The sequence below is a fragment of the Gobius niger genome (assembly GCF_951799975.1).
Source record: "Gobius niger genome assembly, chromosome: 2".
Classification (NCBI taxonomy): domain Eukaryota; kingdom Metazoa; phylum Chordata; class Actinopteri; order Gobiiformes; family Gobiidae; genus Gobius; species Gobius niger.
This window is the reverse complement of record NC_136853.1, coordinates 17,678,344-17,703,896: the sequence shown is the minus strand read 5'-3', so window position 1 is coordinate 17,703,896 and position 25,553 is coordinate 17,678,344. Positions and strand designations below refer to the sequence as shown.

Below are 25,553 nucleotides of genomic sequence, written 5' to 3'. Positions count from 1 at the left end.
GGTTTTACGATGGTTTGTGAGAGGCGTAAAAACACACCCTGGGTAGTTTCATCCCAGCCCAGAATAAAGACTATTCTGACACTAAATGAGAAGAGCAACGCCACGTGTCCAGAGTTTAAAGCGGCCAATAACTGTCTTAAGTTTTGATAAGGAGAGCGAGACTCATACAACCCAGTCCAGTCACAAGTGTGTTGCTCTAGTGAATGAATGTTTTAATGTCCTATATCTCACAGTACATTAGCAAAAGCATTGTACACATCTCCATAAGGTAGAAATAAAATGTACACTTTTCTTTCAATACAGGAACAAAAGTTACAAATCAAAAGGTATGAATTCAAGTTTAAACAGGAGCTAGATTTTATACAACAGATTGCAGATAACAATGCATTTGTTACAATAATCCATTGCATTTCACTGTATGCCACACATATTGTATTGTACCCACATATAATAAGCTTCAGCATTAACAAATGCTAGTAGAATAACAATGTTTCCTTTCTTTGAATTCAAATGTATGCATTCTGATAAAATGTTGTTTGGAAATAGAGCTTCAGTTTTAGCACTTCACAGAAGTATGTACACAACAGACTCGGGTCATCAAAGGCAATTCATATCAACTCACACCATTTGTCCTTTTTTAGTTGCACTAATTCATGCACTGACCCAAATTCCACAAATGATGCCCACCTTACATCTGTATAAGATGAAGTAAAGTTTAGCTGGATGCCATTTCCTTTGATGATTGACATTGCAGCAACACCAATAGTTTTAATAAAGCAAAAGCTACTAGACAATCGCCGCTTTGGGCTTGACGCTGTTGCCATCATCAAACCTGAGACAGTGGTTTTAGTTGTTCTTCTCCCGACCAAAACATGCAGACATGAGACTGCCACTTGATTGTGCATTGTTGATTCAGAAGTTACTGGCCTTACAAAGAGGGGGTCCATCATCACTCATTTTTCTGCATGTTTTCCGGAGATTTCTGAATTTTTTGGCGAACAACTTTCAGGGTGGTGAGGAAGTTTCCCAGGAAAAGGACTAGAAATGTTAACGCCAGCATATAAACCTGAAAGAATAATAATGACAGGTCTGTCCAAACAACGCGGAACACTTCCCTAAACAGTATTTGTAAAGCTCATGCAAAAGACTTCACCTGCCACTCTTTACAGTCCTTATGTTGTGCCAAGCGAAACAAGGTCACCGAGTTGTAGAGCTGCCAAAACTGAAGAGAAGAGAAGGCATTATCTTTCACAGTGTAATAGTAAACTGCCCTCAGATGCACATTTACACTTGATAATACTCCAGCAGGTACAGTGCAGCAGTCACCACAACTGTAACTGTGGGGTATACCGAAATAAATGACATTGCAAACTCACATGGCCAAAGAAGAGGAACGGTAAGAGAAAAGTAAGGCCTCTCCACATCCAAGACTGGAATCCCTCTGGAGAGAAAAGGAACAGTGACCTTGAGACCCTCCACCACAATGGCCTGTTTACATATCCACTATTAACTATCTGACCTTTGAAATCGTTAGAGATAACTCAACTCATGTTACTGTTAATGTTAACTGTCTGTACCGTCGCCCTTTAGCCTATATTTCTCACATGGTGTTGCAGATGGCTTGAGAGTTCAACCAAAAATAGAAAAACATCGTACCCACTGTGAGATCCAACTGATTTCTCTCCCCCAGAGCTCGGAGCCTGTATAAGCAGCCACTCTGGTAATAATACTGAAGGAACTGTAAAAAACCTGTACAAGAACAAATGCATATGACAATGGCTTTAATTTTGTACTCTAATGTTGATGTTGACAAATATATGTTCATAGGATGTACAGGACGTGTAGAGTGTGGCTTTACATCTGCGGATCCATGTGATTACATGTTATTGACTGATTTGCAAGTCCTTGTCACATCGACTGATAAAGTGACTGTAAAGTGCTTTAAAAAGAACTTGCATTGATAGAATCTGATTTACATCTGTTGAAGAAAACTTCATCCAAGATACTTAAACAAACCAATTGGATTGGACCAGTTCAACCTGAAAAGTCACATGCTCATGCAGTATCATGAGCATCTTACCATGACATGACGCATGTGATACGCTGTATGCACTTCATGCATGATGCGTAACCTCACTTCTGCTTTGTGATAAGCAGTGAAAACAATTTGAAATACATAATTGCCACACATTTTTTTATTCAACTTTTAATATAAAAAAAAAGGACTTCAGATGATTGTGTATTAAGTATAGATTTACAATCAGAGCAGTAACATTTCACTGGATATTCTTTCAATTCTGAAAATAAGCTTGTTGTGAGCATCAGCTTAAAAAGGTGCATTATGTAACTTTTGACGTGAAAAAACAAAGTTGATATTTGTGTGTATTTGACCTTGTAGTGCCCCAGTGGCTGCATGAGTGGTCATCATGGCGCCTTTACTTTCCATCAGTCTCAGATGCTCCAGGATCAATTGTTTGGAAGGTTTTCAACGCTGACAGATTCTCTCACCAGAAAACCTACTAAACAATTGATCCTGGAGCGCTGTAGAGACCACTGTGATGGAAAGTAAAGGCACCATGAAAACCACTCATGCAGCCGCTTGGTCACTACAAGGTCAAATACGAACAAATATCAACTTTGGGTTTTTTTTTCTGATAAAAAGTTGCATAATGCATCTTTAAGAAGCATGCACTTGAGGGAATTTCAGAAACTGGTTGGATTTTCATTTTAACCTGGTCACAAATTCATCACAGATGAGGTGTGGTTCAGTCCTAATGGAATGTCGACATAAGTATGATGCACATGAGTGGAGCTCTACACTTCTTGTTTATTATACATACGGATGTTCAGTTTAAATAGTGGTTTCAATAGGTTATACTGATCCTGACTTTGTATTAGCATTTTAAAAACAATGACTTACTTTGATAAATGGAGAATGCTAGGAACTGGCTTCTGAACATTTGATACATTGGTCCCTCTGGCCTGCACAAAACATGAAGTCATTTCAACAGATTGCATTTGGACTCACACATGTAAGGCACAGCTACTCACCATGTGAGCATGACACCTGAGAGGAAGGTGGACACATAATGATGAGAGACCCACCATCCTTTTATCCTGATGAATAGAAATAGATCATTAAAGCACAAAATACACATTTGATCACCGGGATTAAAATGCTACTTTTACAAACCTAGAGCCATTACTCATGAGAATGCTTTCCCTTATGGTCAAGGTGCAGTAGTACCATACAAGTAAAAAGTTGAAGATTTCATCAGTAACACTGAGAAAGAGAGAGAAAAGGTTTATGATATTAATAGTTTATAATTTAAAAGTGTGTGCATGCGCCACTTACCGATAGTTTAAAAAGAACAAACATGTTATGGCTCCGAACATTAGAATTATTGTCATATAAAGTTTAAATTTCTCGTACTCATCTTTATACGCAAATCTGTGTAAAAACAGAAACAGGCTTTTAGATGGTAAAAGTTTATCAACATTGAAAGACAGACGTGTTGTTCATACTTTGCCTGATTACTGAGAAGCGTGACATTCACATTCCCTAAAACCAAATTTAGATACAGCCTGAAGGGGAAAAACAACAACCAAATCAATCTTTCAGAATTAAAAGCCTGGCATGAAAACCTGACAAAAAAGAAAGGTTTAAAAGAACTGACCCATTTCTCTTTGGCAGGTATGCTTCCATATCAAAAAACACATTTTCTCGCTCTTTGATTTGAGTCTGAATGTCATCAAGGATCTTTAGTTCCTTCTCCTCAGACGCTTGAGCAATTCTGGGACAAAGAACAATGAGAGAAAGATTAATCAGACAGTAGGACATCGAATGCTATAAACTGAACACGAACAACGTCCACAAAGGAACATTGGCCAAAACATTTTTTTTTAAAGTAAAGGGAATCGTAACAACTTAAGTGTTGGGTTACTACTGGAAAATATGTCAAACAATGGTACGAAACCTAAATGTAACACTAAATGGAGTACTTTACTAGCCTGGCTAACACCAGACTCAAATCACAAGTGATATTTAGTCTGGGGACCACCAATTCATTTTCTCGTAGGAGAGGTGTGGTTTACGATAGTTCATAGCCGTTTATTGGGCGCTACGAATGTGTCATGCGTCTGCAGTAGCCACAGCCAATGGTATCATCATATGAGATGACGTATGACGTACCCGCTGTAAACTTTTGAGCTAAACTATTTAGAACAAGGTCTAAAGCTTGATTGAAAAATACCATCGCGTCTGCTGCGGTCATGTTTGATCCGTAAAAAAACGTTTTATTTTTTATCCGTAAATAAACTACAAGCTTCCGTATATCGAATAGCGCGTCATCGTCTTGCCGTCCCTCCTCGTTCTGTGATTGGTTCCCAAATCCATGCAAAAATTTCGGCCATGGTCCCCAGGCTGCTGTGCAGTTCGAAATGATTCGAGCGCACACAGCAGCATGGCGTTAGCCAGGTTAGTACTTTACACTATATTATTGTATAATCTCCATTGGTTCAACACTGCATGAAGAACTTAACATTCTCCTGACCCCTTCCCAAACTCCAGAGTGTCGTGGCCCCCTTATCCAACCAAAAATCCCTTAATAATTATATTTTACTATATTCAAAAGGAATTTGTCATGCTTTACTGATTTAAATGATACAAAATAACCCATAGCATTGTTTGTGTGGGCTAAACACGTATTTAATGTACTTGATTTCATTTCCCTTCAATGTAGCTATATATAGTTTTTCTCAATGTACTTGTTTTGTTCATAGGGGAGGCATATTTTCCTTATTGGGGTGGCAACTAAAAAAGGTAAAGAACCACAGCATAGAAGTTCTTTGAGAGCCTAATGTAGGTGGAAAAGCGCTATGCAAGTTGAGACCATTAACCATTTACCATGATGCACACACCAGGGCTAAGAGGTCAAACACAGAGATGGTCAAAACTGCCCACTACGAGTAGACACATGGATGAACACTAAACCTACCTCTTTAGACTGTGTTTTAAATCCTTCAGACTCTTTCTCTGTTTGCTGATGGCATTGCTGCAGGAGGTCTGAAGGCTGGTGAGCTCCTCAAGTTTCTGTCTGTATGTTTTGTGTGTTTCCTAGAAGGACATAAAGTGAAGACAAACATAATCGTGCATTGTGATGCAGCTGAAGGGAGCATAAGCACAAATGTTAGTTCAGACATTACAGATTGTCCAGCTAGCCAGTATGCTAACAAGAGAGTGCAGATTTTAGGCGAGATATGCGTATAACTTATCCCCACTGAGAGAAAATGATCCTTTTAAAATAGCGTGAAATAAAGAGCGTAAGATCTGGTTTAAATAATGCATGGAAAGATCAAAATGTATAAAAAGGCATTTACTTTTACAGCTCATCACAATTATTCATATTTTTGGGCAAAATGTCACTTTCAAAGTACACTGTAATGAATGAATAATCGTCTACTGCGTTCGAGCTACACGATTGGAGCAAAGAGAAGTCAACCACACTAACAGAGGCTAACCTCCTACAAACATTTGCAGTGAGTCCAAATTCTAATATTGTGCGCACATTACAAAAGCCAGTTACCTGCAATTGTTGGTATTCCTCGTCAATTTCCTCCCATTCAGTTTGAAACTTTGATTTTGACATTGTGGCACCGGAGCAGACCATTGAAGCGGAGCAGAGTATTTAGCAGAGCAGAGTATGTAGCAACAACCGGGACCCGAGACTTGAGTCGCACGAGATTTTACCGGGTCGCCGTACGCATGCGCACAGCTCCCTGCGCTGTGGTCCGTAAATCATGAGATGAGTGGACATCATGGACATATGACACTGAAAAAAGACTTCAGAGTTTTATAAAATACATGTGCTCTGAAGGAATGGGCCAATACGTACGCTTAAGCAGACCAAAGGCTTGCTGACGCCATCACTTTTGGAGGCAGGAAAGCGATCTGCTATAACTGAATCAAACTTTGCCGAGCGTCTTTGAATTACACGTAGGCCATAGCCGTTGCTAAGAGACGGCGTACACTTCCCCGTGAGGGTCGACTCTCCAAACTGCGAACAGTAACAACATGTTCGCGTAGATTTAGCTTAGTTTGCACCCATTTAAGTATATAACATGTACCCTGTAGAGTAGAGTCTTGGGTGTTGGGTTGAGGCATTCATCCACCGGGACAGACTTTTTAAGGTATTGTGTAATTTGGTGTAATTCGTCGTTATAGCCTACTTCACTAGCATTTGCCTAAAAGTCAGTGCGGCATGAACCTGCGACTCATCTACCCAGTTAATGTATGAGTTAATAATATCAATACGATTATTTTCTTGGCCTGGCTCTTTTTTTCAGACCGAGCGCTCAATTTGTAGAAAAAGTACAGACATGAGAAAAAAATTAAAAGTAGCTGAGATTAAAATTCTACTTACATTGAAAAGTAACTAGCCTATCCACCTTCTAATGCACCAAAGAAAAATAAATAAATACCAATTACACATATTTGGAAAACCATTTAATTACAAGTGCATTATTTTTCAATCAAGCCAGGTTTAGACCTGGACTAAACCAGGTCTAGTAACCAGGTCAAACTGAAGTTGAGCCACTGACTACTGTTCAGATCTACTTTGCTATAACTATTATACACCTAATTCATTTTGTTTACATTGAGAACAAAGCAAAGGTTAATGTGTTCAAAGTACTTTAACTTTTAATCCACTTCATAGTGTGGACTGGCTTTAAAATGTAGTGAAGAAAAGTAAAAACAATTAATTTAAGTACAACACTTCTTTTGCTTTTGTACTTCGTTACTTCACCACTGCTTTTCTTGTCTGCCTAGTTTTGGCGTCGAACATGAATAATTATCATTCTGGTCACAGCTCTAAAAGCTTCTTTTTTCACAGGGGTCCCCCTGACTTCTAACACTATGCAAAGTCTGCGACCGACTCAGAAAAAACAGCCACTGTCCACACTGTGGGCCCAAAAGGCCCAAAAATGTGGACTGAGGCACACTGTTTATTCTGCCATTGGAAATGAATATACGGGAGAATGGCAAGACAACAAGAAGCATGGTGAGAATGATGCACTCATTTGTTTGATCTAATCAACAATTTGCATATAGAACGTCAGGCTAGCATTACTTTGTGTGTTCTTTCCCAAGGTAAAGGGATTCAAGTTTGGAAAAAAGGCGGTGCAATATATGATGGAGAATGGAAATTTGGAAAGCGTGACGGATACGGAACTTATAGCATTCTTAATCCACAGTCCAATGCATATCTAAGGAAGTATTTCGGCGAGTGGAAAAATGGAAAGAAACATGTATGCAGGACTAGTCTATACTGATGGCACAGCACACAGAGATATGAAGCAGATAATACTGTACAATGTGCCTCAACAGGGTTTTGGGACATTCTTTTACAATTGTTCATCGGTTTATGAGGGAGAGTGGAGTGAGGATACCCGCTGTGGTTTGGGAACAATGCACTACGCCAATGGAGATATCTATGAGGGAGAGTGGTGGAAGGACAAGAATCACGGAAAGGGCAAGTTCCAATGTGGTAAGTTAAAATAAAAATATCACAAAATGAAAAATATTGCTGCCTTCAATCGTTCTTTTTTACTGGTACCTCATTTCATGTGCAAGCAAAAGGAAACTGGTACGAAGGCACATGGAGAGATGGAAAGAAGAGTGGCTATGGAAAGTTCTACTACTCTGGCCAAGGGCAGCTTTACGAAGGCTTTTGGTTGGATGGGATTCCAAAATGTGGTACCCTGTCTGATTTAGAGAAAAACGAAGTACCCAGACCTCCAAAATATCAGATTCCACAGGTACATGATTTCAAATAGTTGATATTTGACAGAAAAAAGTTCCCTAAATTGTAACTCAAATGTTGATAAAATCTGTTTACTTTTCTTTTTAGTTGCAACTGGCTGATATGCAAGCAGTATTAAACGAAGCCCAGTTGGCCTACACTGATCTCTTTTGAGGACATTGCTCGAGAATAAAATCCCAGGCAAAAAGATGCAAGGTCTACACCCTATGTATTTCTGTCAGAATATGTGTGTGTGTTTAATGGTGCAAAAACCAGTCCTTCACTCCTCTCTACTATTGCTCTCTTATATGATAAATATTTTAATGATTAATAGTTCAAAAGCAAAACATTTAAGTCAATTTTGTCCACACCACGTTTTTGTGTCGTCGGAAGTGCTTAAAAAGTTTCACACATTTTGTAATTCTTTGCAAACACCATGCAGTAAAATAGCAAACTGTTAGAATCACATACACAGTATAATACAAGGGCAACGAAAATAAGTTATGTGGTTCATAAAATAATAAAAATCAGTAGTTCTTGTGAAAGAGCAAAAGCAGGCAGTCAACATATTCCAGGTCTTCTCTGTTACAGAAAGTTATTATATAAAAAAAACTAAGTTAAGACTTTTTACACTAGTTATATGTTATGGCAACTTCATAAATTCAGTCTTTCAGCTAACATTTAAAAATCCAGAATCCAACTCAAAAACTTAAAATGAACCTTTCAAATATGTAAAAAGTGGCCTCAAGCAACCCAAAGAGGTGCTTTGTTTCTTTCTTCTAAGGGAAATGTGAGGATGCAGATTGCAGAATAGAAGAGTCTCCTCTGTTATCCAGCTCATTCTGTAATCTGGTAAGGTTTGATAGTTCTTCGAGCTCTTGAAACTGTCTGTCAGTCTTGTGGCTGACTAAGGAGCGATAGAAGTGCACAGCAAAAACAATGAACACCAACCCAAATGGAACCATAATAGAAGTGGAGGTGATTGCAGCGGCGACACCAGATGAAACCGTATTGTTGCTAGATTTGCTGGGTTTGATTGGCAGAAATTTGACCCAACAAAGCAACACCACTTCAGCCAGAAACAGCAAGGTCCCAATAACTGTTGAAAAAGCCCATGCAAGTTCAATGTGTCTGTGCATCCGCTCATGTGGAGATTCCTTCACAGAGTTCAGGTTATGGACATTGCTCACGGCCTCTATGTTGGGCAGGATACAGGTGCTGACCATAAGAGCAAAGAGATGAACAGCTACAAGCACAGTGGTGCAGGCACTAAAGGCAATAAGCAGAGCAGGAGGGTAAGGGTAACTGTTGTCCAGCTGTACTTCCACCATGGCCACCTAAAATCATGGGCACATGCAACATTAATAGACATGTGTGCAACAGACAATGATACATAATTCAACCAAATGTGAAGTTTTAGAGAATATTACCATAGCAAATCCGGAAAGCAGCGCCGATGTGCGACTTGAAGCCTTCAGTTTAGCGCGGCTGAGGTAGAGCTTTCTCCAGGACAGTGCCTGTAGTGAATGCTCGCTAAGACTCATGTTGTGCCTCTCATTAAACAGCCAACGGATCGAAGAAGCGTGTTTACCTTGTTAGGTTTAGCGAAAGCAGACTTTCGGCATGCTAACAGACTACACTGACAAGACACTTAACCTTGCCGGCCGACTGAGAAAGCTATTTTTTCCACTACCAGCGGCAGCAGCAGTTCACAGCAGTTCACAGCGTGCTGCACCGACAGTGTTGTCTGCACCTTACATTTCCCACAATCCTCTGCGCCCAAAGGAACATCCGCTAAAACAAGCTAGCTACATAGTAATAACCAGAACCACAGAGAACAACAGAGTGGTTCAATCTTCTTCTTTAATCTGTAACCAGTGAATATCCTGTTGCGTGTTTGTTATCTTAAACGTGCCATAGATCTTACGTTCACCGACGTAACCCTTTACACATGTGCAGCCACACTTGTCACAATGAATGAAAACAAGCCTAACTTTTCATTGCACGCTATGTTTTGTGAGAAAATACAAAATAGCGTAATACAGTCCACACAAACGAAGCCTGACCAACGTGACGATGATGTATCGGGGATGAAAAGCGTCCAGATTAAAGCAGTCAAGATGAGTCCGTGTCTTGTGACGCTGTCCAACAATGTTTTGGTTCCAGGTGGTGACGTAATAGACAAAAACATGGTTCCGTTGTTTTGAACCTGGAAAGCGTGCTAAGTGTGGCTTTAACTTTTCTGCAAACCAACATGGTTTTCCAAAGCTGAGACCCTGGGCGCCGTTCACAAAGGAAGATGACCCAGTCTACGGAAACGTGTGCTGAGTCTGGACGCAGGCTGGTGTGTACTATCCTCCCTGAAGTCATACGTGAAGCCTGTCGTTAGCTTCAGAAACGACACTGGCTGCTAATTAGTAGCTATGCTAACCTTTACATCAGTATTGCGCTCTCATTATCACACAGTGTAACTTAAAGGCAGAAGCGAGCAAAGCCATGCACAATATCAGAGCAGATTACTCTGCAATGCTCCTATGAACATAATATGCCTTTGGCTAAGAATGAACATAGAATATGACAATCAGATTAAACTTTGTAAATAACAGTATGGCATTGAACAGTTTAAAAGCTATGAACAAGCAAAGTCATGAATGAGGTAAATATTTCAACCATACCAGGTCTTCAGATTCAAACACCTTAATTTACTAATAAATGTTCAGCTTAGACCTTCTCAAACTGTGCTCACCACTTGTATTGGCTGATTGTTTTGAAACGCTGTTCTGTAATTCTGTGTAATTTTCCTTATGATTTTTGCCTTTCGAGATTACTTCTGTTAATCATGGCTTTGGCTAATTATAGACCTGAGTTAGTGCATGTGTTTACTCCCTTTTCTGTTGCCTACCTGGTTTGGATCTAGTAGTAGGCCAATAAAAAAAAAAAAATGCCAAAGGGATTGACGGCTGGGTTCTTGAATCAAAAATCAGCCTCTGCTCAATGTGCCATCATATGTTCCTTATGTGGTCGCCTATGGTGCACCACTTTGAGAACCATAAAGCAGTGCTGCTATGACCACACTTAAAGGTAATTCATTTTGTTGCTAATGTCAGCGTTCCATCTGCCGGAGGATGTATGATGAAAATGATGATCCATCTGATGTAGAAGAAATTGCCAATATTAGAGGTTTCAATGTGGAGGAGAAACTTGTCTGTGACATCTACACTTCACACTTCGTACACTACATGGATGGCAGAGGTACGCAATATACTGTAGCTGCCAGATCCACAAATCGACTCTTTTACAGTGTTCTCTCTTTCTTTTTCAGATTTTACCTATGAGTATGTGCAAAAGGAAGGTCTTAGAAAACCTCTGATCTTCAAAGAGAAAGATGGGTTAGGGATTAGGTAAGGCTTTCTTAAAAATGTCCCAAATGAAAATGCATCTTTGTAACCAACATTTTTGTTCATACAGAATGCCTGAACCACAGTTCACAGTCAGTGAAATCAAAGGTCTGGTTGGTAAGTAAATTAAAAACAATCTTTTGTGAGTGGGGAAGTCTGAAAGAAACTACATAATAACATAATAATAATAATCTTCTCTCAGGCCATAATTGATGGTGAAAGTTGAATAGGTTCCTGTTTCAATTCTAAAAGTACATTTTAGTCTAATTACTGCATTGCTGGTTCAAAGAAGAGTTCAATTGCAAAAGCAGATACCTATTTGTTCCTGTATTGTACAGATGATTAACAACAAGTGACTTTAATTATATGTTTATGGCACTGAAACAGGAACAAGGAGGCGGGAGCACATCACCCCTGTGCTGGCCTCCGTCTACTGGCTCCCTGTCAGCCACAGGGTTGACTTTAAGATTTTGATGGTTGTATTCAAATGAATCTCGCCCTTGAGTATCGCGCTGAACTCTTGTCCATTCAGATCAGGGAGTCAGATCAGGGAGGTCTACAAATCAGCTGTGCTTGAATGTGCCCAGATCCTGTTTAAAGACACGAGGAGAAAGGGCTGCCGCTCCCAAACTCTGGAACAGTCTCCCCCAAAACATTAGAGCTGCTCTAACCTTAGAAACCTTTAAAACCGCCATTAAAACACATTTGTTTGCATCGGCGTTTGATTAAAGCCCTACATTATAACTCTTATTATGTGTCTTTTTTAAACCCTTTTTTATGTTGTGTGTATTGTGTTTTTTTGTTTGTATTTGAAGCACTTTGGGCACCTAATGTTGTATAGTATTATGTGCTATACAAAGAAAGTTGACATTGATTGACATTTATGAAAAACACTGCTATGTAAGAGGACATTTACAAACATAGGTCAATAGCACTTATCTGTTTTTGCAAATTAACTCTTCTAATGTCGAACCAAGCTTTGTACAATTTCAAAACACTTTACTGAAACTGTGGCAACATGTTTGCACCATCTAGTGGGGAAGGCTGAACTGCATACAGTAGATCATAGACTTAAATACATGCGTAAAACGTGTATTGATTATAAACAATGAGAAATATCCATCTTCTCTTTTGCCTCACAGGGAGCCGTCGATCTGTGGATGTGATGGATGTGAGCACCCAGAAAGGCTCTGAGATGAGCATGGCCCAATTTGTCCGCTATTATGAGACACCAGAGGAAGAGAGAGATAAGCTCTTTAATGTTATTAGTTTAGAGTTCAGCCACACCAAGCTGGAACACCTCATCAAAAGGCCCACAGTGGTAAGAGCATGATCATTTGCCAAGATGAATCAGATTAGAAAAATAAATGTAAAAAAAATCTCAATATTTTTGCCTGATTTTATAGATTGACCAAGTTGACTGGGTGGACAATATGTGGCCTCCAGACCTTAAACAGAGGCAAACTGACGGAACCAATGTTATCTCAGAAATGAAATACCCCAAAGTGCAGAGGTATGGTCGGTTCGTACGTTTGAATGAATACAGTATGTATTTATATCCATGTGCATTTTCAGTGGCAAATACTTGATTTACTTTTATTTATTCGCTGCCTCGACATGGTGCTCTTGATGGTTGCTAGGCAGCAGTCTTCCACAGTGGACGGTTGTTTTGTAACAGCTGTGGTCTCACTGCACAGAGCCTCTCATCCAATCAGCCGCTTACTATCAAGCATTTATTACACTCAGAATCCACTTGTGGTTTTTTTTAGGCTACAAATCACTATTGCAGGCTGTTCTTTTTTGCTGAAAAGCCTAAAATGTATAGTGTGCTGTAATAACCATGTAGCTCAATGCCCTTTTTGGTAATTCAACCACACAGATGAATCAATATCATGTCAACAGGATTATATACTTCACTTACTTTAATCTTTATTTAAGGAATAACGTACTGCATGTGACAAGTTTTTGCTGTTGTCTGCAATTACTCTTTTATGTATCCTCCACTTTCTTTATAGATATTGTTTGATGAGTGTCAAGGGCTGCTACACGGATTTCCACATTGATTTCGGCGGGACTTCGGTTTGGTATCATGTCTTCAAAGGCGAAAAGGTGATTCATGCAGTATGCAATTTGTGCATTGCCATCTCTGCCTTTCATCAAAGGAATTCACCTGCAAAATAAATATTTTGCCAGGATTTCCTTTTGCCGTTTTGAGTATACGAGTTGGTAACTGTTGACAGGTGTTCTGGCTGGTCCCTCCAACCTCTTATAATCTCACCCTTTATGAGGACTGGGTTCTGTCTGGGAAGCAGAGTGACATCTTTCTGGGCGACCGAGCCGATGGATGCCAGAGAGTAGAGCTTAAGCAAGGATACACTTTCTTTATCCCGTCTGGTGAGTCTGCAGTGCGTTTCAAAGCCCTCAGAAACATCATCTCAACCCAGGGATGAGGACATGTCGATGACAGCGTCCGAACAAATGAACCAAGCGTGTCAATCTTGTGATCTCTAATCATTGATGTCCTGCGATTTAGGCTGGATCCACGCCGTCTACACTCCCGAGGACACACTGGTGTTTGGAGGAAACATTTTGCATAGCTTTAACATTCCTATGCAGATCACCATTCATGAGATAGAGAGCAGAACCAAGGTAGCTTCTCTCATAAATGTATGCAACACTGTAAACACTTCCCATGATCTCACATTATTCCCCAAGTTTTTTTTTTTACTTTTAATTAGCTACTTTTGGGCTGCTTTGTCTTGGCCTTTCATATTGTGTGTTAACATTTGCCTATTTTTTTTAGGTCAATTCCAAGTTTCGCTTTCCTTTTTACTATGAGATGTGCTGGTATGTTCTGGAGAGATACATGTACTGCCTTACCAAACGATCCTACCTTATACACGAGTCACAAAAAGCACCAGCACTATTGGGTGAGTAAAGCATTGTTTGTTTATGCTCACACAGTTCTCATAATTTGTATATTTGTTTTAGATCCCGACTCCAGGGCAAACATAGACAGCCCCCTGTCTGATTCGAGAAGCCAGGATATGATCGAGGACTCTTATGAGAGAGTGAATGTGGATAGTTCACCTGGGAACATCAAGGCTCAACATTTAAGATCTGCTCTTTATCTGGACTTTGAGGACAGCTGCAATCCCGGTTCTAACTCTGTAGATTTTCCCAAATCCCCATTGAACTCTTCACTCCATGAGTCAAAGATTAAATTGACATGTTTAACTGAGTTTGAACTAATTGGCCTCAAAACACTGGTAGAAAAACTTGAATCACTTCCTGAAAATAAGAAGTGTGTTCCAGAGGGAATTGTGGATCCACAGGGACTGCTTGAAACCATGAAGGTATGAAACAGCAAGTCAACAAAATGCTCAACAAAATGTGAAGTGTTTTATGTTTTTGATTTTTTGTTGCTTTTGACTGCTCAGGTCATCTTAGAAGAACACGCTGACGATGACTCAGAGTTGGCCATAACTGGAGTTCCTGTAGTGTATTGGCCTAAAAATAATAACACGGTAGGCATAGCTCATGTGTCGTAAAGAAACATGGGTCATTTTCATTGGTCTTCTCTATTACCCTTATTTCATTCTTTTTCCAACATTTATGTCATAACTATATAATAGGGCTGTGCAGTTTGGCAAATTGAATCTTAATCACAGTTCAGTGATTCTGAATAATCTTCATGAGGCTTTGTAATCGTCATGTCACAGCCTCCTGGTGCAGTGACAGCACCTGAGTTTGAGTTTGGAGACAATTCAGACACAAACACATTTTTTAATGTCTGTCTTGTATATATTTTCTTTTTTTTATTTGTTTTTTTTCAATCAAAAATCAATATAAAGAAACAAATGGTGTGTTTGTTTGTGCCACACTATAGCCCTACTATATAGACTGGTACTTAATAACGACTTGTTCATAATAATTTACTATATTTAAACTTTACTTTATTGAGATAAACGTGACCCATTTTCTTCACAACACTGAATCTCACACATCCTCAGTTTTTCTGTGGCTTATCCTCCTCCCACTCTTCAAAACTCATTCTATTAATTCCTCGGAGCATCTGATTTTCTTGCATAATTTGGATTTTGCAGCATAATCACACATAATCACTGGTCATGATGCACTGTACAGCAACAGCCAACCAGTAAGTGTTCAGGCAAGACTGCCTCATTCTTTCATGACAAAAATACACACAGAGACGTGTCACCAAAATATCTATTTTTAGACTGGAGCCACATTTAATCTTTCATGGTTAGAATTCGGTCTTTCTAAAGAAATAGAGTTCTAGTTATAGAGCTTAGCTGAACTTAAAGAGTGAATAAAGATCAGCATTATATGTAGTTTAGAGAAGGGACATTTGAAGACTGAGATGTGACTCATTTCTACTATGATGATATAAATAGCCGCTGATAGAATCAAAGCACTTATTTTTAGACTCCCACTTGTGACTCATAGTTACACTTTATTAAACACATGAACACATTCAATATACACATTCTTATTCTTTCTATCTATCTATCTATCTATCTATCTATCTATCTATCTATCTATCTATCTATCTATCTATCTATCTATCTATCTATCTATCTATCTATCTATCTATCTATCTATCTATCTATCTATCTATCTTTCTATCTATCTATCTATCTATCTATCTATCTAATCATTATTTTATTTTATTTATCTTTCATTGTGGTGGAAATATAATTTATATATTTATTTTACATAAAACCTTCCACCTATAATGACATCACCAGTGAAAGCAGCATTTAAATGTGTCTGTCAGTCGGTGATTTCTGTGTATTTTAGGACGTCCTGCATCTTCCCCATTCATCCCTTTTGGCCAACTGCTGGTGCTGGGCCTCTTTTGTGTTTGCCTTTTGTAATGATATGCCATCTGGCTCTATTGGCTGAGCCCAGCCTTGTATCCTCTCCCTGTGATCCTCATGAATATGACCATGTTGCATTGTCATTCTGCTCTCTGATTGGCTCCCGCTCACAAATATTTAGGCGCACTGTGCCGTCCGATTGGCTGAGCTCTTCCCAGCAGCACTCCCTTTTTTCCTGGGAGTCAGTCCATGTTAATGAGGCAGGCTTGTCTGTGTTTTGTACATCTGCTTGTGGTATTGTGGGGCTGTGGAGCAGGAGGGAGGGCGATAGAGGCCAGACAGCAGGAGTAAAGGAGGAGGAGAGCGCAGCCATGTCAGTTTGCTGTGCGCTGGACGCTGTGTGAAAAACCAGCCATGGCCATGTCGCTGAGCGCTGATGATGAGGACTACGACTCAGACTCTGAGCAGGTTAGCACCAAAGCCCTTCAGGCAGAGGGCCACTAAAGGAATGCTCTGAAAGGATAGAGCTTCGTAATGCACCCCAGGGCTGAGAGGAATAGGTAAAGAGAGTGGCACAGATTTAGATCACCTTTGCTGCTGTTTGCTTGTATAATGCTCTGTGTGAATTAGGTATCAGGCATGTGTATGCTTGTTTTAGCAGATTTAATAGATAGAGTATGCTCATCTTCTCAAAAATATATCACTAAATCTGAAGGGTTTACATTATACACATTTAGAATTGATTAGTGACTGGAGTTAAGGCTCTGAAGTCACGCATGTGGGATATTTTATTTAGTACACTTTATTTACTATTTATTTTGCCAGATAATTCAAATGAGAACCAATTCTACAATCTACAATGACGACCTGGCCAGGTTAAAAATGCACACTGTATGCCATTGCATGAGGTGCATGCATTACAAACCCCATAATGAGTTGACATTGTGTATATTCGCTTACATTACACATGATTAACACAGTGGTTTGCTAATGTAAATAAGCCACACCCCCTTACATCATTTCAGGATGCCAATATAGTTCTTTTTCAAGTTTACAACTACAAAAATGTCCTAATACAGATGACAGTACACATTTATAAACATTCATATTTTTGCGCATTGTGAATTTTTTAAGAAGATTCCATTTTGCATTGTTTTCTTTACTGCTTTAATTGCTGTAGAGTTCAATAGGAGCTTGTTGTTTACCCAGAGTTTGTCCGGGCTCTTCGCATCTACAGTGTTTTTGACAGGAAAATCAATTCAGTGACACGTGCTTCATTAGCGGTGACACCTGTGAGCTCAAAACGTTACAGCAGCTACGCGATAAGTAATCACAACCCGTAACTCTTGATTTCAACTCATTGTTTATGTGACTCCCCATTACAGTGTAAATGTAAGTGATTACTCGCACCTTGACAACCTCTGCTGCCGTGTCAGTCTGTGTCAGTGGGAGAGCGGTTGCTTCAGGGATCAGATCACTCACCGAGCAGATGGTACAGTTGCATGAGAAGTAGGGCAACAATAAGAACCATTATGTTTAGTTTTGCTCTTGATGTGTGTTTCAGCTGTAACCAAACAGATAGTTTTGATCAACAGTTGTTTGATAGGTGCACCTGTGTGACCCTTTGGAAATCTGGCACAGGTTGTTCATACAGTAGTAAATAATACAAAAAAAAGTCCTGTGTTTCTTGCATTGCTTTACTTTCATCACAGTTGTTGTTGATTATTATTGTAAACACCAGCCCCCCCCCCCCCCCTCCAGTTGTCTACTTGTGCCGGCATGGTTCCTATAATCTCCTGAATATCTGCAGAATAGTCCAGATTGCCTATTTACCCCCCTCCACCCCAGTACCCCCACCCTTCTAATCCTGTCTGGCGGCCGCTTATTTGGTTGCATGTGTCAGCGGACCTTTGGAATATTGTTGGGAAAATGTTTTAATGTGAGCCTTTCTGCGCGAGTCCCTCAATACAGATCTTATTGGTTACAAGTGTGCGTGTGTCATAGAGTGTTCTGTTAGGGAATGGGACGTAGCTGTTGCTATGCTGACGCTAGGAAAATCTGCACTGCCGATGTAACTAAAGAAATCACATCTTCATTTCCTCTCGCTGCAGCCTTTTGCTGTGTCTGTCTTCCTAATTCAAGACCTATCTTTTTGAACAAGCATTGAGTATGAGTATATTAAAATGAATCAATGATGGAACTACTTCATGGAGCTCTATTCGACATAATGACGTGCCCCCTCCACATTGGAGAGTAGCTCCTACAGATTTATGTGTGAAATGTTGCCATCAGTGCAGTTTTGCTTTGAAGTCAAAGCATGTGCATGCTAAATTTGGATGGTGCCTTCAGGGACAGTCTTGATGTGTTTGTTTCCCCTGTATCCTGTGCCTCAGCAGCAGCAGCCAGCATAATGTGCCTCCATACACTCTGGTGATGTAAGGCTGAAACTAAAATAACCAAATGAGCATCCACATTGTTTTCCGATGCTGTCTCATGAAGGCTCTGACAGTAGCTTTGCCCTAAGAGCAAAGGCTGTCACTCTTGAACCACCTCCCTTTAAATTAGTTCTAAAATTATGCTAGTGTTTTGCTTTTAATAAGATTTGGTAGTTAATAGAGGACGAATCAATAGTCATTTGCACAACATTACTGTACTGTATACAAACAAAGCATGTGTTGTGCTTTGCAAAACTTTTATTACCTTGTAATTCATTTTTAGCCCATTAAAAATAGTCAATGGTGAAATATGTATTATTAATGCATTTATGCCATTCTCCCTCATTAAACTAATTTAACTAGCATTTATGTGCATGTCAATTCTTCCTAAAACTCTCTGTAATCTTTCAGCCACGGCCTCCGAACCGGCCAAAACCTAAGATGGCAGCTTCTCCAGCTTCAGCAGTCAAACTGTCTGCCAGTCGAGGCACCTCCGGAGCACGCAGAAGAAGAACAAGGTGCCGAAGGTGCGAGGCGTGTCTCCGCACTGAGTGTGGGGAATGCCACTTTTGCAAAGACATGAAGAAGTTTGGTGGACCTGGTCGGATGAAGCAGTCCTGCATCATGAGACAGTGCATTGCAGTAGGTTTCAAGAGAGCATGAAAATGTTATTGCCAAAGTAAAACAAAACAACTAGTAGACCAGCGGATTGAACCTTCATTGTAGATTTCTACTTTACAACAGCGTCTGTGTTAATGCTCTTACTAACAAAACCTGTCTTTTCTCAGCCGGTCCTTCCTCACACTGCAGTGTGTCTGGTCTGTGGAGAGGCAGGCAAAGAGGACACAGTAGAAGATGAAGAGGAAAAGTTTAACCTGATGCTCATGGAGTGTTCTATATGTAATGAGATTGTGCATCCAAACTGTTTGAAGGTGGAGTTTTCCCATCGCACATGTTTTAGTAAATTTTGGATGCTTTATCAACAATTAGACTAAATCTTTTCATGTCTTTGGTATTTAAGGTTAAGGACTCAAATGGAGTTGTTAATGATGAGCTACCAAATTGTTGGGAGTGCCCCAAGTGCAACCATGCCGGGAAAACAGGGAAAGTAAGCCTCTTTACTGATTTGCTGTTGTGTTCAATATAAATGTCAGATCTGCAAGTGTCTATTCCGCAAAATTGATCAAGTCTTTACTAGGTGAATTATGTCTTGCTTCTTTTTCTACGTTTTTGGCTTCAAAGCAAAAACGTGGTCCAGGTTTTAAATATGCATCAAACCTCCCTGGGTCTTTACTGAAAGAGCCGCGGCTAAACCGGGACCAAAAAGAAGAGTCTGACTCTCCAGTGATGGCGACTGCGACTGTTACCACTATGATCGCAGCACCTCTTTTGAAAAGGAAGGCAGAGCGGGACGACGTCCCAAAGAGAAGAGATGAGGAGCCTCCAAAGAAGAGGCCTCCTCTGCTCTCTTTGGATAGCACGACCCGACCAAGGCTGGACGACAATCCTCTGAGGAAGAAAAGGAAGCTCTTTGACACCAATGATGAACCTGTCATTATGAAAAAAAAGGTATGAATGTGTACCAATATAACATTTATCATATATTTAATATACTTTCATTTGTTACTGGAAGTCATCAGCATTGTAAAATGTTTCCCCAAATATGTACTTAAGTTTCCTGTTTCTTTGTCAGAAGAAGCCTTTGAAACATGATGGTTCAATGTCTCCAAAACTCCTTCGTCAAATCAAGACTGAGAATGATCTGGAGGATGACCATGAAGATAATGAGGAAGATGATTTCTTCTCTAATAGGATTTATTTTAAAGACAGAAAGTACAAAAATGAAGAGGAGGACGAAGAGGAGGGAGAGGAGACGATAACACGACACAAAGATCAGGGTGCAGATGACAAATCAAAAGTATACCTAAATCCTCTGCTGAGAATGCCAGGAGGGCGGAACAGTGACCGCCTCGCTGTAAACACCACCAGAGCCGGGCCCAGTGCTGACCAGGCAGACATAAAAGACAAGAGCTCCACTCAGCTGAAGGCTCGGCATCAACGCAAGCGTCCTATGAAAGAAAAGGAGTTTAACCGGGACATTGCAAAGATTGAAGAACATTTGTTGAAGAGAGAAGACAGCCCAGCCAATCAGAACAAAAAAAATATTAAATTTGAGGATTCTGTGACTAGTCAGAATCGAAAACCTCTAAAAACCGATGACTTGTCTACGAGTCAGAACCGAAAGAGCCTTAAGACTGAGGATGGTCAGCCCAATCAAAACAGGCGTCCACTGAAAACAGAAGACAGTTTGATCAATCAAAATCATCGACCAATCAAAACAGACCATGAAAATGAAGTGAATGACCAAAAGTCAAAATGGCCCCTAAACAATGGCAGTGGTGACCTTGGGGACTGGTTGCGCCATAGAGGGCGGGACATCAATGGGAACCAAAAAGGTTACTCACCTTTAGGATGGAATAGGAACTCACCAATCTCACCCATCTGCCCCCGACCTCCACCCTCTTGCTCTCCACCCAAATGTATCCAAATGGAGCGCCATGTGATACGTCCTCCTCCTATTAGCCCCCCGCCCGACAGACTGCCCCTGAATGATGATGAGTCTCACGTGATGCGGCGAGAGGCGTGGATGTCTGTTTTCAGTCATCTGGCTCACAAAGACCTGTGCGTGTGCATGCGCGTGTGCCGTACCTGGAACAGATGGTTAGTGCCAAACACAGAGCCTAGCCTTGCCAATGTTAGACAACAGCGCACATTTCTAATCATGCCTGTCTATTTCTATCTATATTTGAGCAGGTGTTGTGACAAGAGGCTGTGGAAGCACATCAATCTCAGTAGGTGCAAGTCCATCACTCCTCTTATGCTCAGTGGTATCATTCGCCGGCAACCTGCTGCTTTGGACCTCAGCTGGACCAACATCTCCAAGAAACAGCTCAGCTGGCTCATCAACAGACTGCCAGGTAAATCTTATTACAAAATAAATGTAAAATCACAAGAATGTTCTATGACTGCAATAGAATCAACATATTATGCGAAAGCATAATGCAAATGTATTACCGTATTTTTTTGCTGGGGGTGCAACTTATACTCAGGTGTGACTTAAATATTCTTTTTATTTTCACACTGACAGCCGCGAGAGGACACTCTAGGTTTGTGTACCAGTAACTGCTACTCCTGTACAGGTGTATAATGACAAATGAACAGTAATTGAGTAGCAGAAAGAAAGTCTGGAGTAAGGGAAAAACAAAGCAGAGGTTACTCTTACTGCAATGAAGAAAACAAAAATAGCTAATTGCAGGCAGAAAGCTCGATGGCCACAGCTTGAGCAACAAGTTCGCAAATGGGTGTTTGAACAACGTGCTGCCGGGAGAGGCTCGTCAATGGTGCAGTTACGCCTCCATGCCCAGGTAGTTGCCAAGGCTGGTGCGACTTATACTCCGGAGTGACTTATAGTCCGGAAAATCCAGTACTTTGTGGTCACAGACTATGTATTCCATGTTTCCTGTAGACAGATCTGTTTTGTGGTTTCCACTAGGTCTTCGTGTGCTGCTGCTGTCCGGATGTTCCTGGGTTGCTGTCTCTGCTCTTTGCACATCAAGCTGTCCATTGCTGCGGACTCTGGATGTTCAGTGGGTGGAGGGACTAAGGGACGCTCAAATGAAAGACATGCTGTCGCCCCCGACTGACAACAGGCCAGGTACCTGCCCTCTAATCATTTAAGGCTAAAGCACTCTGTAATAAAGGTTTCATTGGAAGTTTCATTTATGCTGTAGTTAATGCTCTTCATCTATACTAAGACAGTTATAAGTCAGATCACCCTCTCATCTTGTGGTTGCACAGGTCAGCTGGACAATAGGAGTAAACTGCGTAATGTGGTGGACCTGCGTCTGGCAGGACTGGACATCACAGACAATTCACTGCGGCTCCTCATCCACTACCTGCCTCTCTTATCCAAACTGGACCTCAGCTACTGTAACCATGTGTCCGACCAGTCTGTCAACATCCTGACGGCAGCCGGGACCACCACCCGGGACTCTCTCACAGACGTTAAGCTGTCCGGTAAGGCTTTGGGTGGACCCTACATAAAAATAAGTTTTTATTAAATAAAACCTTACTTTTCACAAACAATGAAAAGTAGTATATTATTGGGTCAATGTAGAAACTTGGGTAGTACATCTCAAGCAGTCTTCCCGCTCTCTTTAAACCTTAAATAGTCACAATATCAATGTTTTCTGTATTTTAAAATGTGTGTAAATTGAGAGAATGTGGGACCCAGCTGGCATCATTTATCTTTCTAATCCAACCTGTTTCTGATTGCAGTGTGCAACAGAGTGACGGACCAGTCGCTGACGTTTTTCAAACGCTGTGGAAGCATCTGCCACATAGACCTGCGCTACTGCAAACAGGTGACTAAGGAGGGCTGCGATCAGTTCATTGCAGAAATGTCCGTGAGTGTTCAGTTTGAACTGATAGAGGAAAAACTACTGCGAAAGATCAGCTAGACAATACTGTCCACAAGGGGGCAGCAGACTACTGCGTTTTAGAAGGACTGAACTGGAACAAGGCCAGTTCCTAACGAAGCTGAATGTTTTTGTAAAAAATTGTGTTATTGTGTACAATCTTTGCACCTTTACCTTAACTTATTTATTTGTAATGTAATGTACTGAATCATGGTTATCCACTGGTGGTCATAGACTGTTATTTTGTTCTAATGCAGCGTCATAGAGTCATATTTTTATATCAGAAGGTGTTTTTACACCAGTGTATACTGTACAGTGAAGTTTAAATAAAATTATAATCTACATAAATATTACACTTTTCTGGTGGAGCAGCAAAGATTTTTGCCAAATAATCGGCCAGTAACTTGTGGTTTGGTGTTTTTACTCTATTGCATTTGTTCCTGCACCAGGCAAAGGGACTGCATATTGTTCTCAATAGGCTACAGAATGTTTTTCGTGAGACTAAATATCTCTGAGAGGTATTCAAACATTTATTTGCACTGATACGACAGATGTGAATACTGTACATGAATGTATTCACATGTGCACTGTAATGTGTACGTTGTACATAAATCATATTTTTGCAAAGCTAGCTCTAATAACAGTCAGTATTTACTGTAGTAAACAGAGTTGTTTATGCAGTCGGTCTGTCCTGATTACAGGTGCTTAGTAAAAGGAACAGTCACAGCTCTGCATGCAGCTATTAGATGTCTCCACACAGTCACTGTATACTTGTCTTTAGTGTTTACTTTCAACTTACTGTAACACTTTTAATGATCTTTACATTGGCACAAATCATTCAGAATGAAATTCAATGCCTTTTCCAAGGAGCTCAGGTGTTTCCATAAACAAGTACAGAATATTAATCGTTTACATGCACTACAAAAAGGGCTGCTCTTGAATAAATGTCATGGTGAGCTGTAGGTTAAAGGTCAGGTTCAAACAGGACACACATCATAACAGTTGTGTGCTTTCAGAAAGGCTACACCTGAACGATTTGTGCAAATGTAACTGTGACAATAAAGGAATGTTTACTGTTAACATATTGGTTTATGTCAGCTTTAATTGAACTGATCAACACTGGTTGTATATATTTTTATTTTATTTTTTCACTTTTGAGTTAGATACTACTTTGCTTCCTTTGGCCTTGTTTATTGTTTGTTGCTATTTAAACTGTGCAGAAATGCTGCTGATGATAGTTTTTATTGTTGTTTTTGCATTGTTCTGAGTATTTGTACGTTTACATTTTGGTTACCGGGATCATATTTTAATAAACATGTTTTTGTACTTTTAAAGTCTTTAGGGAAAAGATATGTCATACTTTGAAATATTAAATCTATTGAAATGAAAAGTTTTGAGTCCCTTTTAGCATTTGCTTTCCCATGTTCCATAGCCTTAAGTGCATATGACACATTAGACACAGTTTTTGCTAAAACATAGTTAACACGATTATATTTAAGATTTTACTAAAGATGGCACCCAGCTTTCTTTAGTTCGGCCATAGTATAGTATATTATAGTTTCACTTCCTTATTGGACATTGACAGGAAGTGACATAGATGAAGGCAAATTATTTTAAACTGTTACCGTGCCGACAATGTTGAAGAGGCTAGATGCAAGTTAGCCATTTTATACTCACTACTGCCACCTCAGGACATACATGTAACTGCACCTTCTATATTAAGCTCGTGCATGACGGCACTTCGGACCAAAGTGGCACCGTTTAGAGTGACAGCGCAGGATTTTAGAGGCAGTTGTGGTGAACAGATCTGGGCTCATTCTACACATTAGGACATTGTTGGAACATGTAGGGGAGGAAAATACTTAATTTTAACATTTTTAAACTCTGTATAGTCCCTTTAAGTCAATGGAAAATTAGTCAATTTTTTTTTTTATGAGTTAAACTGCTGGGGAATGTCACTTCCTGTCAGCCGCTTAAAAAATAAAGATAACATTTCTTCATTCAAATTGCTACTGCTAAGAAGGCACAATGAAAGATCAGGACCATTTTGATTCTAGAACTGCATTTTATTGAGTAGAATAAATCAATCTTTTGTTGTTTACCAAAATAAAAAGGTATAACATTCTCGAAAATAAAGCTCTAAAGAAATGAGTGACCTTGTTGATAATGCTGTAGCTGCCTTAAGTGACATCTCAGAGAAACAGCAGCACAGATGGACCGGTTACAGTTGGTGGTGGGTTTGTAACGCGTGACAGGACAGACAAAAAGACAAAGCAACAAAGGTTATCAGATACAGAGTGAGAGATATCATCAGAGGTGGGTGGCGCATCCCAAATATTTACTCAAGTAAGAGTAACATAGCTTGATGATATTTTTGTTCAAGTAGTGGTAGTGGTAAAGTTCCCAAACAATTAGGCTGTAGAGTTGGGCAAGAGTAGAAAATCATCTGAAAAGTCTCAAAAAAGTAGTGGTGTAATCTGACACAAAAAAAACATGAAATTATGAACAATCTTACAATTCCTAACTAATACACAGCGAAAGGTAAATAAAAATAAAGTACATGAATTGCAAACTTTTTTTATTATCACATCAACAT

General features: G+C 40.0%; 4 protein-coding genes across 5 annotated transcripts; 2 read left to right on the top strand and 2 right to left on the bottom strand.

Moving 5' to 3' along the window:
* Positions 1-651: 651 nt before the first annotated feature.
* tmem120b (transmembrane protein 120B) lies at positions 652-5,814 on the bottom strand. Its single transcript, XM_079552002.1, has 12 exons — positions 5,586-5,814; positions 4,998-5,116; positions 3,678-3,794; positions 3,526-3,585; positions 3,356-3,451; positions 3,194-3,283; positions 3,052-3,117; positions 2,921-2,982; positions 1,657-1,749; positions 1,377-1,441; positions 1,154-1,222; positions 652-1,066 (listed from the first exon to the last, which is right to left on the bottom strand). Exons 1-12 carry the CDS (start codon positions 5,667-5,669, stop codon positions 950-952), a joined length of 1,038 nt encoding a protein of 345 aa, XP_079408128.1. The 5' UTR covers positions 5,670-5,814; the 3' UTR covers positions 652-949.
* Positions 5,815-6,790: 976 nt separating this feature from the next.
* On the top strand, positions 6,791-8,202 carry morn3 (MORN repeat containing 3). The gene is made up of 5 exons (XM_079551794.1): positions 6,791-7,061; positions 7,151-7,308; positions 7,388-7,547; positions 7,634-7,818; positions 7,911-8,202. The coding sequence occupies exons 1-5, from the start codon at positions 6,917-6,919 to the stop codon at positions 7,974-7,976; spliced, it is 714 nt and encodes a 237-aa protein (XP_079407920.1). The 5' UTR covers positions 6,791-6,916; the 3' UTR covers positions 7,977-8,202.
* Positions 8,203-8,514: 312 nt separating this feature from the next.
* Positions 8,515-9,826, bottom strand: orai1b (ORAI calcium release-activated calcium modulator 1b). The gene is made up of 2 exons (XM_079551795.1): positions 9,233-9,826; positions 8,515-9,139 (listed from the first exon to the last, which is right to left on the bottom strand). The coding sequence occupies exons 1-2, from the start codon at positions 9,344-9,346 to the stop codon at positions 8,582-8,584; spliced, it is 672 nt and encodes a 223-aa protein (XP_079407921.1). The 5' UTR covers positions 9,347-9,826; the 3' UTR covers positions 8,515-8,581.
* A 147-nt stretch (positions 9,827-9,973) lies between these two features.
* On the top strand, positions 9,974-23,087 carry kdm2bb (lysine (K)-specific demethylase 2Bb). Of its 2 annotated transcripts, none has more exons than XM_079551793.1 (21): positions 9,974-10,146; positions 10,910-11,054; positions 11,125-11,203; positions 11,271-11,317; positions 12,343-12,521; positions 12,607-12,713; positions 13,216-13,309; positions 13,441-13,594; positions 13,734-13,849; positions 14,004-14,130; positions 14,192-14,556; positions 14,641-14,727; positions 18,891-19,121; positions 19,268-19,411; positions 19,501-19,587; positions 19,722-20,048; positions 20,173-21,200; positions 21,294-21,457; positions 22,033-22,194; positions 22,338-22,556; positions 22,818-23,087. In XM_079551793.1, the coding sequence occupies exons 1-21, from the start codon at positions 10,102-10,104 to the stop codon at positions 22,997-22,999; spliced, it is 4,089 nt and encodes a 1,362-aa protein (XP_079407919.1). In that variant the 5' UTR covers positions 9,974-10,101; the 3' UTR covers positions 23,000-23,087. The 2 variants fall into 2 exon arrangements, with proteins under 2 accessions (XP_079407919.1, XP_079407918.1); XM_079551792.1 differs by having other exon boundaries at positions 19,501-19,588; positions 19,714-20,048.
* The last annotated feature ends 2,466 nt before the right edge of the window (positions 23,088-25,553 follow it).